Source organism: Leucoraja erinacea, chromosome 3 (assembly GCF_028641065.1).
Source record: "Leucoraja erinacea ecotype New England chromosome 3, Leri_hhj_1, whole genome shotgun sequence".
Lineage (NCBI taxonomy): Eukaryota > Metazoa > Chordata > Chondrichthyes > Rajiformes > Rajidae > Leucoraja > Leucoraja erinaceus.
Window position 1 is genome coordinate 69231032 of NC_073379.1, and position 16403 is coordinate 69247434.

A 16403-nucleotide genomic window follows, 5' to 3' on the forward strand; every position below is an offset into this window, starting at 1 on the left:
AATATTTTCACACAGAGCGTGGTGAATCTCTGGAATTCTCTGCCACAGAAGATAGTTGAAGCCAGTTCATTGGCTATATTGAAGAGGACGTTAGATGTGGCCCTTGTGGCTAAAGGGATCAGGGGGTATGGAGAGAAGGTAGGTAGAGTATACTGAGTTGGATGATCAGCCATGATCATATTGAATGGCGGTGTAGGCTCGAATGGTCGAATGGCCTATTCCTGCACCTATTTTCTATGTTTCTATGTTTCTATGCCATGTTTCAGTTGTATAAGACGTTGGTGAGACTGGATTTAGAATATTGTGTTCAGTTCTAGGCACCCTGTTATAGGAAAGATATTGTCAAGCTTGAAAGGGTTCAGAAAAGATTTTGGAGGATGTTGCCAGGTGTGACCTCTGGGGAGAGGTTGAGTACTCTGGGTCTCCCTAGAGTACTCCATGGGGTGCGGGAGGATGAAGGGTGATCTTATAGAGGTATACAAAATCATGAGAGGAATAGATTGCCTAGATGCAGTCTTTTGCCCAGAGTAGGGGAATCGAGGTTCAGAGGACATAGGTTCAAGGTAAAGGGGAAAAGATTTAATAGGAATCCAAGGGGTAACTTTTTCACACAAAGGGTAGTGGGTGTATGGAACAAGCTGCCAGATGAGGTAGTTGAGGCTGGGACTATTCCATTGTTTAAGAAACAGTTTGACAGGTACATGGATAGGACAGGTTTGGAAGGATATGGACTAAGCGCAGGCAAGTAGGACTGTGTAGCCGGGACATTGTTGGCCAGTGTGGGCGAGTTGGGCCAAAGGGCCTGTTTCCACACTGTATCACTCTATGACACTATGATACAGAAAATGAGGTTGGAGGAGGTGCAACTGAACCTCTGCCTAACTTAAAAGGACTGTCGGGGTCACTGGACAGTCGAGGGAGGAGGTATAGGGACAGGTGTTGCATCTGCTGCGGTTGCAATAGACAATAGGGGCACGAGTAGGCCATTCGGCCCTTCGAGCCAGCAAACCTGGTGGGAAGGGTTGAGTTTACCAGAGAGTTGTGGAGGGACGGTCTCTGTGGAAGGCGGAAAGGAGTGGAGATGAGAAAATGTGGCTGTTGGTGGAATCCTGTTGGAGGTGGTGGACATTTTGGAGGATTATGTGTTGTATGCGATGGCTGATGAGGTTGAAGGTAAGGACTAGGGGGACTGTCTCTGTTGCGACTATGGGGAGGGGGAGGGGGAGCAAAGGTGGAGCTGTAGGGTACCGAGGAGACATGAGTGAATGCCTCATTGATGATGAGAGAGGGGAACCCCCCGTTCCCCAAAGAATGAGAACATCTCGGATGTCCTGGTATGGAAAATCTCATCTTGGGCGCAGATGTGGCGTAGACGGAGGAATTTGGAAAGATAAATAAAGGATAAAGGATTCGCAAAATATGACGTTAACTTTGTTTCTCTTCTCACAGATGCTGCCTAACCAGCATTTTCTGTAGAATTATGTTATAATTATCTTTATTTCTATAATAATAGACAACATTTTAAAATAACTATAAAGTTCACATACGCAAAGTTAAATTTGAAAGTGTTGACGTTGCTCAGAATTTTCCCATTGTTACAGGACTTAATGCTAATTATAATCTCAAATATGCTTAATTGACAGGAGATTCAGAAATCAATCTCTTCAAAATTCTGTTTCAAAATAAGGAAATCTAGTCTTTAGTTTATTATAGTTAATGATACTTTTATCTTAATCATCTTTTATCTTAATTTCATATTTATGATCTTTCAATATTTTTCTGATTTTGTAAACTTAAAAAAATTATTTTAAAATGTGTTTCTTTTAACGTTCCTGATTTGTTCTCTGAGAGTTTTTCAATGTGATAAGACATTGATTACTATTGGTGGATATACGATAAATCAAGAACTGAAACCTGCCAACCAGTCTTTCTCAGCAGCTTTCTTTGAGAACATTCCCTTGTGCATTGAATAAGCACAAGGGAATGTGTCACACGTGATTTTTAAAATCCCCAAAATATTATTTCAATGAGAGAGAACAAATAGTGTCATCAGTACCCTGCAGGTGGAAATATGACATAGGTAAAGCTTTAATTATATGGGGAAGGCTACACAGTCAAAATTAAGACAGCCTTCCTTGAAGCACCATGTTTTCAATTGCATTTTGTGGCAACTAGAACCCTGATTAAACTTCAGAAGCACTTAATTGATGGTAAAGCAATATTCAATGTGATGGTTAATACTCTATCAATGCTTGTCACGTTGACAAAAGCAGTTTAGTTTAGTTTGGTTTTGAGATACAACCTGGAAACAGGCCGTTCGGCCCACCGAGTCCACGCCGACCAGCGATCCCCGCACATTAATACTATCCTACACACACTAGGGACAATTCCCAGAATCCCAGAGAAAACTCATGCAGGTCACAGGGAGAACATACAAACTCCATACAGACAGCACCCGTAGTCAGGATCGAACCTGGTTCTCTGGTGCTGTAAGGCCACAACTCTACCACTGCATCATTGTGTCGCCCTTCTGGCATCTTTGAGAAATCATTAAAGATATAGGAAAATGCGATGCATATCTTGAGAAACACTCAAGAACACACTTCATGAATATGCAAAATAAGACTGAGCTATAACCAACTGTGGAAGGAAAGACAGCTAACCTTTCACATCCAGGGCCATTTGTTAGAACTGGGAAAGAGATTAAAAATAAATTAGTTTTCAATAGGAAAAAAAGTTGGGGAAGAGTTGTGTAAAACAAAGGAAATATCTCTGACAGGATGAGTTCATATGAGTTAATAGGTGCAGTTACCAGCACATTATGCTTGTAGAAACAAGAATTGCAGATGCTGGTAAATACATCAGAGGACATAAAGTGCTGAAATAACTCAGCAGGTCAGGCAGCATCTCTGGAGAAGATGGATTGGTAACGTTTCAAGTCGAGACCCTTCTTTAGACTGCGTCCAGCATTCTATGTCCTTTTTCCGAGGCATTTTGCTTCTTTGTTGGTGCAATGTAAAGTAAATGGAGAAGTTGTGAGACATGCCCAGCAGGCTAGATTATGCAAATAAACAAGAAAAATGTCCTCTTGTTTACTCAGTTTTTATTATTATATTCATGTAATCTGGCCTGCTTGACTATATATTGAGTTGCCAAATATCGCTTAATAACGCCAGTTGGCAGATGTAATATACTATACATTTATAGTACTACTATTTCCCCACTGATCAATGTAGCACTATTTCCAGAGTGCATACATCACTCTGAAGTATAAAAGTCCTTCAAAAGCACATTGAAATAATTTTAATGGTTTTTGGTGATAAATGTTTAAATGAGATATTTACCTGTGTTTTATGGCAAGTCATATTTTTATTTAATTTGCCTCTCTTAATATCTAAATCACAACTGATGACTGCTCTGTAGATTTCTGGAGACACTGATTTAGTTGTGTATGTCTTAATATAGTTGAGTATTGTGTATTTTCTTAATTTTTGTACACAGCTTTTTAGACTTTGTAACCATATGACCGCAGTAAGATTGTAGGCACTATTTTATTATCTCTTGCCATCAATAAGCTATTCACTTGAGGTGGGCTCCTTGGATTGCATTTGGTGATTATCTAAATTTAACCAGGAGCATTTGTACATTACTTGACTAAATTATTTATGTTTGAAGAACAAGTATATTGGTGTTATTAAATTATAAGAAGTGTTAATCGCCCAAATATTGCTTTATTTCAAATTATCCAACTTCTTCTGAAGACATTTTAAAATGTTGTTATCCACACCACAATAGGATAAAAGTATAGTCAAAAGTCACTGATTATCAGCCCAGTAGGAAGTTTCAATCAAAGCAAGTGTCAGTAAGAGAAATTATGTGATATTTCTAGTCTATATTTTGATCAGTGATTACTTCAAAGACCATATTTACGTTTTATGTTGCAAACTTAAATTAGGAGAAATATCAGACAAATTCAAGCAAATAGGACTAACTACGACAGACCCAGGCAGACAATTGGTTTGGCATGGACAAGTTACGCTGAAGTGTCATTTTCCATGCTGCCTTTATTACTTTTACGGATGAGATATTTTCGAAAAATGATGTGATTCAAACAATCATCCCCTGAATTGCTTGTGTGAAAACAATTATAATTACGGATGATACTTCAGAAAAATAGGTTTTGAAATTTTACCAGGGTCATTTCTGGATCTTTCCATTTATACTGATAAAAGGCCCAATGTAATACCACATGATTACAATAAGCTCCAATAATGAAGCTTGATTACAGATATAATAAACTATTACGTAGCATCAACCAGATGGTTTCTTCATTGGCTTGTTATCACAGGAACCCTGGGCTCACCTATCTGAGTTTTTTCCATGGACTGCTGAGCATTTCCTACAGCTCTGCATTTCATAGCTTTTACATCCCTTCTTTTTTTTCACGCTCCAATATTCTTCATTAACCTGTCAACAAGTTGGTTTCTTCAACAGCCCGTCACTACGTTGACCACTGTCTAATTCTATCTGAGATATTCCCATCGGCTTTTTTATCATCCCTCCCTCGCCTTCTCTGGAACTTAAACCAAACTTGGTTTGTCTTGTTCCCATTGAAGCAAAGGGTCTTAGAGCAGAAATGTAATTGTGCTTCTCTTTCCACAGGTACTGCCTGACTTACTGAATGTTTTCAATATTTTAAAGCCATTCAGAGTCATAGTCACATAGCGTGGAAACAGATCCTTCGGCCCAACCGACTAACATGTCCCATTTACACTAGTCCTAGCAGCCTCCGTTTGGCCCATATCCCCCTAAACTTGTGCTATCCCTGTACCTATCTAAAGTTTCTTAAACTTTGCAATGATACCTGCCTCAACTACCTCCTCCAGCAGCTTATTCCATACAGCCTCCACCCTTTGTGTAAAGAAAGTTACCCCTCAGGTTCCTATTAAATCTTTTCTCCCTCACGTTAAACCTATGCCCTCTGATTCTCGATTCCCCTACCCTGGGCAAAATACTTTGTGTATTTACCCGATCAATTCCTCTCATGATTTTGTACACCTCTATAAGATCATCCCTCATCCTCCTGCGCTCCAAAGAATAAAATTATATCCTGCTCAACCTCTCCCTACAGATCAGGCCCTCAAGTCCTGGCAACATCCTTGTATTTCTTTGCTGCATCTTTTCCAACTTGACAACATATCTATGTAATTAAAAGTCTCATCTTGACCACTTGACCTCTCTGCGCTGTATATTGATTTTAGAAAAAACGCTACCATATATCACCATGATTTTTGGCCATCTTACTCACAGTTCTCCTCCGCTGAGCAGGCCCCGAGAATTTTTCCCATCGATGAAAAATAAAAAAGTTCTCAGTGTTGAGATCCTCTCACCTGTCAATCACCTGTCAATCTGCAATCTACTTGCAATAAATTATTTGTTAGCCCTTAATGACAATGTCATGGGTTTTTTGGCCAACTGCCCTGCCTGTGCTTGAAATTGCAATGCTTTATTAGGTCCGACTGTGTCCGGAAGAAATAAATGCTTTATTAGGTCCGACTGTGATTGGTTTAAAAGTCCCGCTCATTTTGTGACTTATGCTTAATGGACAGGTCGCGCTGATTGCATAATTTCCAGTGAGTGCAGAGGTCACGCTGATTGCGGAAGTGTCGCTGACTGCGGAAGCCCCACAGTGGAGAGCCGCGCTCAGCCATGTGAGTATCCAAGAAAGTTTACTGCCATATATGGTGTGTGAGTCAGTGAGTGTGTGGGTATGTGTTTTATGAGAGTGTGTGAGAGAGTGGTGTATGTGTGTGTGTGTGTGTGTGTGTGTGTGTGTGTGTGTGTGTGTGTGTGTGTGTGTGTGCGTGTGTGTGTGTGTGTGTGTGTGTGTGTGTGTGTGTGTGTGTGTGTGTGTGTGTGTGTTATGTGTGAGGTCTCAGTGACTGAGCAGTCAGCCCAAGAATCCATTCGGCCCACAATGTCCCTCTGGAACAATCCCTTTGGCCCACAACACCATGTTAGCGCTCCAGAAAGCCCCCCCCCCCCCCCCCCCCCCCCCCCCCCCCCCAATGAATAGAATAGAATAGAATAGTTTCTTTATTGTCATTGTAACATGAACCATGTACAACGAAATTTAAAAATGTCAGCCAGTCAGTGCACCATTCAAACATTTCTAAAAGCTAACGATACATACAAGGTAAAATATTAAAAGATAAACAACTAAATAAATATCACGAAAATAGCACGCATAAACACCCCAACCCTCCATCCTTCTGTCGATTTCACAGTGTACCACAGTCCCTTAGTATGTCTCGCCCCTGCGTTCCTTGGCGGCTACATTTAGTGCTTTTATAGCAGTGGGGTAAAAACTGTTTTTTAGTCTGTTCGTCCTTGTCCTTGTAGATCTGTACCGTCTGCCTGACGGCAACAGTTCAAACAGGGAGTGTCCGGGGTGGGAAATGTCCTTTATGATACTCTGGGATTTTTTGGTGCAGCGGGAACTGTGTAAGTCCTCCAAGGTAAGGAGAGGGCAGCTGACAATCCTCTGGGCGTTGTCAATGGCCCTCTGGAGCGCTTTCCTCTGAGCCGCTGTGCAGCTGGTGTACCACACGCATACACAGTATGTTAGTATGCTCTCAATGGAGCACCGATAAAAGGACAGCAGCAGTCTCTGAGTGATGTTATTCTTCCCGAGCACCCTCAGGAAGTGCAGTCTCTGCTGGACCTTTTTCAGCAGCGCGGTGGTGTTCACGCTCCACGTCAGGTCCTCCTCAATATGGATTCCCAGGAAGTGGAAATCCGCCACCCTCTCTACACAGTCCCCTCTGATAGTCAATGGTACCATGTCCGTTTTATTCTTCCTGAAGTCTATTATTACTTCCTTTGTCTTTAAGGTGTTGAGGAGCAGGTTATTTTCTTCACACCACACTGTCAGCTGCTCCACCTCATCCCAGTAGGCGTACTCGTCCCCCCCGGAGATGAGTCCCACCACCGTAGTGTCATCCACAAATTTGACAATGGTGTTGCTGTGGTGGGCGGGGGTGCAGCCATGTGTGTAGATGGTGTAGAGCAGGGGGCTCAGTATGCAGCCCTGTGGAGAGCCGGTACTGAGGCTGAGGGCCGTGGATGTATGATGGCCCACTCTGACTCTCTGGCTGCGACCCGACAGGAAGCTATTTATCCACGTACAGGTGGAGTGTGGAAGTCCCAAGTCCCCCAGTTTGTCCACCAGTTTGTGGGGAAGGATGGTATTAAAAGCAGAGCTGTAGTCCACAAAGAGCATCCGCACATAGCTCCCCCGCTGCTCCAGGTGAGACAACGGTCAGCAATATTGAAATTGTTGGAAAGGTGGAATATTGCGTTGGGGGATCAGCCCTCCCGTGTGAAGCTGGGACCCAACGGGTCCCATTTAGTATAGTTTCCTATAAAATAATGACCAAAACTGAACATAATACTCTAAATGCGGCCTCTATAACTGTCTTCTATAACTGCAGCATGACCTCCCAACTTCTATACACAATACGCTGACAGAAGAAGGCCAATGAGCCAAACCCTTAATGACCACTATATACCTATGATACCACTTTCATGACGCCCATGGAACCATGTATCTGCCCTCCCAGATCCCTCTGCTCTTCACTTCCCAGAGCCCCACCATTCACTGTGTAGGTCCTGCCCATGTTAGACTTCCCAAAATGCATTTTCTATTTTTTTTTAATTTATCTGTAACAAAGCAAACCTATGTTACTGTTGATCGGCGTGGTCACTAATTCTAGAGTGGATATCATGTCTGATGAGGTTTAAAATGCAAGGGTTCTTTCTCCCAAGTGCTAACTAGAAGGTTTTTGATGGAAAGGATTCACAGAATATGATTGAGCTCATCTTCAAATACCTTCTATTTCAACCACTAAAAAATGTCACACGGGAGTGACTTGGGCAAGGAGTTGAATATAGTAATTGCCATTCACAGATATCCCATGTTCCAGTCATTCAGCTGGGCAAGGGTTACTATAAAAAGTGGTTGTTTTAATTGCCATTATTATTCACAATAGCCCAACTCTCGAGACTAGACACTTAAAGATTCACAAAGATTTCCACTGCACTCTCCGTTGTAAGTACAGCTCTGCCAGGTATAAAATGGACTGGGAGTAGCGAAGACTCTTATTTTGAAAGCGAATCACGTGCCATCTGTCGCCAGCAATAACAGGCGGTGATCTAATCGCAGATCGTGGGCCGAGAGTGGAGCAGCGAGCGCTGCACTCCCTCCCTCCCTCCCTCCCTCCATCCATCCAACGCAGCCAGTTCCAACAACCGCAGCAAGCAGCTCATCACAGTGCGGCTTTCTTCATCCACGTGAAAAACTGGACGCCGAGCTTCTCACTGCGGCGGCATGTGACCATCCTTTCTAGTTACATTAGAGGATCCCTTCCGAAGGTAAAGTGTCCCTCAATATCCATTGTTGAAATTAATTTCGGCGCATCAACCTGCATATGCGTTCAAATATAAATCTATCTATCTATCTATCTATCTCTCTCTCTCTCTATCTATCTATCTCTATCTATCTCTCTCTCTCTCTCTATATATATATATATATATATATATATATATATATATGCATGCATTTGAGCATGAATCTATCCTATTGTTTAAAAAATGAGCGGATTGGTGATTTTGGATTCGGGTCTATGATGGATTCGAGGTTACACATTCTCTGTCAAATGCTGGGGCTTCAGTGAGCGCCGCTGGCGACGCCTTCATCAGCATGAAGTTGCAGGATCCGCTCTGCAAAGAGTCCCAGTATTTCCTGGTTCTCGAAGTGGGTGTTCCTCCATCTACCGTTTTTAAAACAAAGGGGCGAACAGATTATCATTTTAAATGGAATTAAAAACGTCGTCGTTTTTATTTTAACAGAAAGTAACCAACATTTTCCCCAATGTCTCTGATTGTTTGCACCTCAGTGTTTAATTTCCGGGGGGGAGGGGGGGGGGTATTTTTATTACGGTAAACGAATCCCAATGGCTTTCAAATATTGATTGGGAGGACTGATGCCTCAAAGCCCTGATGTGGCAATAATTTGACGCCTTTAACTGCATCTCAAATGTGCCGAGCAACCGGCGCAGAGCCAGCCAGTGCACCAAGAGCTCGGTATTTCCATTCCGTATGTATAGAATGGATGTAAACAAGCAGCTTAAATCAATCACAGGCTGATCGGAAAATCCTCGCATGAACTCCTCGGGGATGGTAACTGACATCGAAACGAATTAAGAAAAATCTGTCAGCATGTACTGCATGCAAGTGGAGGTGGGGTTAAAGATTGCAGCTTGGTTACAGAAGGCATTCCTTTGGGTATCCCTGCAATTGTAATGCTGCTGTTCCTTTTATACTGCTTGGGGAAAGAGAAAGGAAAATACGAGCGGTGAAAAGACATTTTGAGGAAGGACATTCTTGCTATTGAGGGAGTGCAGCGTAGGTTTACAAGGTTAATTCCCGGGATGACGGGACTATCATATGCTGAGAGAATGGAGCAGCTGGGCTTGTACACTCTGGAGTTTAGAAGGATGAGAGGGTATCTCATTGAAACATATGATTGCTAAGGGCTTGGATAATACGCTGGAGGCAGGAGACATGTTCCCGATGTTGGGGGAGTCCAGAACCAGGGGCCACAGTTTAAGAATAAGGAATAAGCCATTTAGAACGGAGACGAGGAAACACTTTTCTCACAGAGAGTGGTGAGTCTGTGGAATTCTCTGCCTCAGAGGGCGGTGAAGACAGGTTCTCTGGATGCTTTCAAGAGAGAGCTCCTGCACCTATTGTCTATTGTCTATTGAAAGGTCAATATGATTGAGGCGATGTTGCCTCCAAGGTGTTTTTCTTCTCACATTCTCCTTGGTTTAAAAGAATATTAATAAACAGGCAACTGAACATGACATCAATGTGTTCGTATCCGAATTGTATCAATGGTCTGCGCACTGGTGTCACCAATGTCCCTGCTTGCCTGCGCCCCCATCTTCTGCCTCGGGGATTCCAGCTCCGGTTCTAGTACTAGTTTTATTGTCGTCCTGTCGAGTTTCACTGTCTCTATAACTCGTTATCACCTTCCCCAAGCCAACAATGGACCATTGTGGGCTCCATCTATCATTGATCACCGTTGCGTTTTGCAATTCTTTCAATCATTTGTTCTATGTTCCTTCTATATTTTGCATGCCCCTTTGCCCCGACTCCCAATCTGAAGAAGAGTCTCCCAAACGTTTCTCCAGAGATACTACCTGGCCCACTGAGTTACTCCAGTAGTGTCTATCCATGTATCAAACTATGCTGATTGGAGAAGGTCAAGTAGATCCAAGAATCTCTTAGAAAATACTCAATTTATTGAGCAGTTCATTTAATTCGTTCTCAAAACAAGCATAGCCGCTGAAAGAATACAAAGTGTCGGAGTAACTCAGCGGGTTGGGCAGCATCTCTTGAAGACATGGATAGGTGATGTTTTGGGTCGAGACCCTTCTTCGATGCCTTTGGCAATCTGCTCAACACAGCCTTTGATGTTATGTCGTTTGCAGCCCCACACTGCCCGCTTCTCCCTCCTCTCCCAAAATATAATTATATCTTTCTACATAGACCCACTGAAGTCCTCCAGCACTTTCTTTGTTGCTCAAGATTCCAGTATCTGCAGTTCCTCTTGTCTCCAATGTTACTCTTATCCGTTTTCAGCACTGAACCAACTTCACTCGGGCGATCTGCTGGCACCAAACCACGACGCTTGCAGAAGATGGAAAGTGAGCGCTTGTTGATTGTGGACTCATTGGGGGTTCTCAGTTTCTCTCTAGACTTAAATATGCAGATGCTGGAATCTTGAGCAAAAAGAAAACAATGTGCCAGAGAAACTCAGCGGTTTTATTGCATAGAACAACTAATTAAATGAACTCTTCAATAGTTGGTAAAATAAGTATTTTTAAGGTTGAACCTGCTGTCAAACTTAGGGGTAAATGGGAAAATACATTTATCCATCGTTTCTGGTTCTAAAGTAGACATTTCGTCTTTAATTATCTAACGTGTAACTAATATGAACAAAAAAATGGATTGAAAGAACTCTGTCTGCCTCTCGTCACAACTGATAGCTGAAATTACAATGAGTATCTCTAACCGTCTAAGTCCCGTTATACTCATGTTTACCATATCACCCATGCAGATGCTCAGTCTGCATATCTGACAATATTGAGTTAGTTATATCAGATTTTGCTATTTGTAATTTAAGGCCATTAATAAGTTCCATTTAATTTCTTTGAGCAGGAAATTTTCTTATTTGGGGACAATTCAATGCAGCAGTATTGACGTAACAACCCAAACTGTTCAGAATGAAGATAATAAATTACTTTAAACATCCAAAGCACACTTGAAAATGTTTGTCTCAAGCGTTATCTAATACAGACAACAAAACGTTCTGTTACCCCACACTACAGGTAAAAAAAAGCAAAAGCAAATAGCTTTTCATATAATTTCATAGTTGGCTTTTCTTATAATTTCTGTGCATATTTACTGGCCAATTTAGGCTTAGTTTTCTTTCTTCATTAATATTTAGGGGACGATGTTTTTAGACATTTTTCTCAAAGGACTAGTTGCCGAGATAATGCTTGAATGACTACATATTTGCGGTTCCCGCAAAAACATGTTTACAACTTTATTTATTTACATTCTTCTGAACGGGACGTTCTTCGTTCTCTCGCGCTCTCTCTCCCTCTCTCCCTCTCTCTGGATTATCGAATATATAACCTACAATACTTTCAGGAAAATACGGTCCCATCTGGATATTACGTGAGCGTGTCATGAATTTAGATAATGCTTACTTATTCTTTTGTTTTAGATTTGAAAAGTGGTTATATATCAGTTTAAATCTACCAGATAAGTGAGTTATTATTCAGATGAAGCATTCGGGGATAACTGACATTATTTGCAATGTAAAAAATCCCGCTTTTAACAAGAGGCGCAAGAGACTGCAGGTGTTGGAATCTTGCGCAAAAGAACTACTGGACCAACTCAGAAAATCAGGCAGCATCTGTGGAAGGAAACGGATGAAAATGGATCCTGACTATTCATTTCCCTCCACAGATGCTGCCTGATTTTCTGAGTTCCTCTAGCATTTTGCTTTTTGCTGTTTTTAAATATTCAGTTCAACATTTTCAGACAGGGTCTGAGAAATTATAGTGTAGGAAAGAACTGCGGATGCTGGTTTAAATCGAAGGTAGACACAATGTTGGAGTAAGATGGACAGGCAGCATCTCTGGACGGAAGGAATGGTTGACATTTCGGGTCGAGACGTTTCTTCAGAGAAATTCTGAGAAATGATTCCTTAGCTGGTCAAAGTAATTTCGGTATTCTTGAAATACAACAATAGGTCCAATGCATTGTATTAGCTTCAAATTACGAAGAAATCATATCTTCAGAGGCAAACCTTGAGCGAAATGGCGTATTAAAAATGGATTATAAAATAATCCCGTTTGGACTTGTTTAAGCATTGGAATGTGTACTTCAGATTTGAACTGGCTATCATTAGACTTTAAAATTAGGAGAAGCTGACTGGAAAATATGCCGAAGAAAGTAATTTCTTAATCGGAATTATTCATAGCAATTTGAAATGTTTCGGAGGCGTGAGATTAGATGCGACATTAAACATGCCAAACATGCGGCGTTTCGCTGTTTAAACCAGCAATGTTATTTCTCATCCTGTTACACGGTTTAAACAGAACCGTGGCTGCTCCACATCGGCTATGCCTCAGGGTGCCGCAGTGACGCTCTGTAATTGGTGGCGATGGTAAACCCGTGGAAATAGATGAACCGTGACTTCTTAAAATGCAGTAAATATAAGACCTGGTTTAGTGATGGCAAGCGGTGATAACTAAAATGCGTGTGTTTGCACGTTATTTGTTTGGAAAAAGTGACAAAGAAACCGCGAATGTGAAAAACGCAGCATGCTAAAGCTGCACAGCAGCCGAGGCATCGTCTAAAGGTTGAAGATTAGGGAGCAGACATTTCAGCGGTAAACCTCCGTTTCTGACTCAGAAGTTGTCCGGCTACATCAAGCATTTGGCGTTGTTTTTCAGTCAGAGTACTGCAGCCCACGACACCTCTTCCGATTGCATTTTTTTTGTTGTTGTTTCAACTATTTAATTATTTGTCAAAAATACCGACTACTGAGACTGAGAGAAAGCCCCAAAACAAAGCAATGCCCCCGTGGCATCGCGTTGGATGGAAAAGAGTTTATTTTTAGTGCTGATGGTGCGGATTTGATAGGTTCTGCGCCCCACCGCGTTTTGCTGGGCTGCTCCTACCCGCGGCAGATTCATTAGCAGCGCTAGCTCACACTGAACAGGTCTTTGACCTTTGCTGCAGCATTCTGCACCGACCCGAACCGAGACGTAGCGCTGAAAAGCACTGATGACGATAGTGAGCTCCCTATTCACACTGAGCTTACTAAACAAACCCAGATACGTAACATCGCTGCATGGAGCGCGTCTCTGGTGCCTTTAATATCAGACAGAAACTCCCTCCAGCCCCTTCAGTCAGCGGAAAGCCGACTCCTTCGCTATCGATTCTGCCCAACCTTCAGCCGCGATGGGTTCTCAAGACTGAACGCAGCGCACCTCGGCTCAACCCAACCGTACTTCATAGTCATAGCCCCGGCTGAGGTTTCGCAAGGAGATCGCCTCTCGGTTAAAAGCGTATTTTACATTGGGTAGCGTTAGATAGGTGAGTATTGTGTATTGAAGAGGGTCTTTTGGCAAGGGCGACAGGCGACACGCGACCTGCGGCGATTTCTGGTTTTGTTCGGGTCTGTAGCCTGAGATCAGGCACGGTCTGCGAGGGATTTTATGGTTATTCGGAAGCTATCGAGAGGGTCCTGGCCCGTAGCCTTTTTCTCTTTTTAACCTTCAGAAGGCGCTATGTCACGGAATAGTTCCGTGTACCTGGACAATGCATATGGTTGATATCTTGTCGTTGTGAATTATGGCATTGGATAAAGTGGGCACTGTCTGTTTTTTTTAATTTATTTTTTTAAAGACGGGTTGAACATATGTAATATTCTCCTTCCCTTTGACTCCAGGTGACAGTGTGAGGCAGTCAGCAAGATGCCGGAACAGAGCAACGATTACAGGGTGGTGGTGTTCGGAGCGGGAGGCGTGGGCAAGAGCTCGCTGGTGTTGAGGTTTGTCAAAGGGACATTTCGGGAGAGCTATATCCCTACGATCGAAGACACTTACCGCCAGGTCATCAGCTGTGACAAGAGCATCTGCACTTTACAGATCACCGACACCACAGGGAGTCACCAGTTCCCCGCCATGCAGCGCCTCTCCATCTCCAAAGGGCACGCCTTCATCCTCGTTTACTCCATCACTAGCAAGCAGTCTTTGGAAGAGCTGAAGCCCATCTACGAACAAGTGTGCCAGATCAAGGGGGACGTGGAGAGCATCCCCATCATGCTGGTGGGCAACAAGTGCGACGACACGCTGAGAGAGGTGCAGGCCAGTGACGGCGAGTCCCAAGCCAAGCGGTGGAAGTGCGGCTTCATGGAGACCTCGGCCAAGACGAATCACAACGTGAAGGAGCTCTTCCAGGAACTGCTGAATCTGGAGAAGCGCAGGGCGGTCAGCCTGCAAATCGACGGCAAGAAATCCAAGCAGCAAAAGAGGACAGAGAAACTCAAGGGGAAGTGTGTCGTTATGTGAACTGCCACCCGGTCCATAAGCAACAACAAAACAGAACCCCGGCCGGAAAAAAAATAAGCACCGGTCAGATTCAGCACAGAAATATGAAACTGACCTCACGGCCGTTCACGGGGCTTTATCTCAAAGGCGAAACGTATTGTCTTTTTTTTCCATCCAGCCAAAATTAAGTTTTAAAAGGTAAATCGAGAATCCCCTTGCGGAACTATTAGGTTCCCCTGATGGAGGAGCTGTGTATTTGTATTAAATAGCTGCGTTCCTTCTTTTAAATGACCTGGATGCAACACGAATATTTATATTTGAGTGCAGAGCCACTAATTAAAGCACATTCATTTTGACGCGTTCAATCACGGATATTTTTATTTATTAAAGCTTAGAGAGTTATTCACTAACAAATAGCACCTTATTAATGCAAACATATATTACAAAATAAGGTCCATGGGCAAATATTTTTAAGATCAATGGACAGATAGTTTCAATCACTATAACAGGAAACGTCATAACAATGAGCTATTGATTTAAGCTATTTATATAATAAATGCATTAACCTTGCATGACGTTTTAAATAAAATATATTCTAAAACCAGTGCCGATAACGTTTGATTCTGGTGAGTTCCTCTTTGCAGCATCATTTTAGTTCAATTATATTTGCGAGGGGAGGTGAGGGGTTATGGGGAAAATAATAATCTCTAAAGTTACTGAAATAGCACAGTGATCTAGTATATCCCGATTCATTTAGCATAGCATCAGTCAATCGACACAGATAGATAAATATCATAATGGGGGGTTTAAACTGCAGACACGTTCTACCATACCTGGTGGAGGAGGCTTGTGTGTCACTGTTAACTATGTTTTGGCAACACAATACCCAGGAAGAGAATAAGAGCATGGATAAAAGATTTGCATCAAAGGGCAAAAAGCAGCATATACTTGATCAAATAGTGTTCCATACTACTTGTGGGGGGGGGTGGGGTGGGGGGGGGGGGGGGGGGGGGGGGGGGGGGGGGGGGGGGGGGGGGGGGTGGGGTAAACAAGCATTGATTCGACTGAGAGGCTAGGGTTATTAATTATTTTTGTTTAAATGCTATTCCAATCGCTCCAACTGAAATGTATGTGTATTTTTTTTTCTGGAGCAACTTGCTTGATATAGAAATAAAGCAATTGTATTTATTCTGTTCAGAAGCATTGAAATATATTTCATTAATGTTATTTAAATGCCTGTACATAAGTCATTTGTGCCTACACGTTTTTACAGTCCTACGCTGTATATTTCAAATTGACAATAAAATAGCTCACTTTACCACAAGTATGATTGTGCGTGTTTTTTATAAGCAATATTCAGCGGATTCACGAAATCTGAAATACGACAGAAAATACTGTCAATTCTTACCAAGTTGGGCCATATTTATGGAGAATAAGCCTAAGCTAATGTTTCCAGTCCGCTTCCTGAAATCATATAATAGAACACAAAATATAGAAGAACAGCACTGGAACAGGCCCTTCGTCCACGTTGAACATGATGCCAAATTAAAATAATCCCCTCTGCTTGCACATGATCTATACCCCTCCATTCCCTACATCTCAAAGCCTCAAACACCCCAATCATGTCTGCTTACACCCACCACCAACCCTGGCTGCACATTCCACGCACCCACCACTCTATAGGAAAAACAAAACTTGCCCAGCACG

At 42.5% G+C, this 16403-nt stretch overlaps 1 protein-coding gene across 2 annotated transcripts; it reads left to right on the forward strand.

The window, feature by feature from the left end:
- The first annotated feature begins 8273 nt into the window (after window positions 1-8273).
- Window positions 8274-15689, forward strand: LOC129695690 (GTP-binding protein Di-Ras2). Of its 2 annotated transcripts, none has more exons than XM_055632871.1 (2): window positions 8274-8433; window positions 14096-15689. In XM_055632871.1, the coding sequence occupies exon 2, from the start codon at window positions 14121-14123 to the stop codon at window positions 14715-14717; it is 597 nt and encodes a 198-aa protein (XP_055488846.1). In that variant the 5' UTR covers window positions 8274-8433; window positions 14096-14120; the 3' UTR covers window positions 14718-15689. The 2 variants fall into 2 exon arrangements, with proteins under 2 accessions (XP_055488846.1, XP_055488847.1); XM_055632872.1 differs by lacking the exon at window positions 8274-8433 and adding an exon at window positions 12868-13740.
- The last annotated feature ends 714 nt before the right edge of the window (window positions 15690-16403 follow it).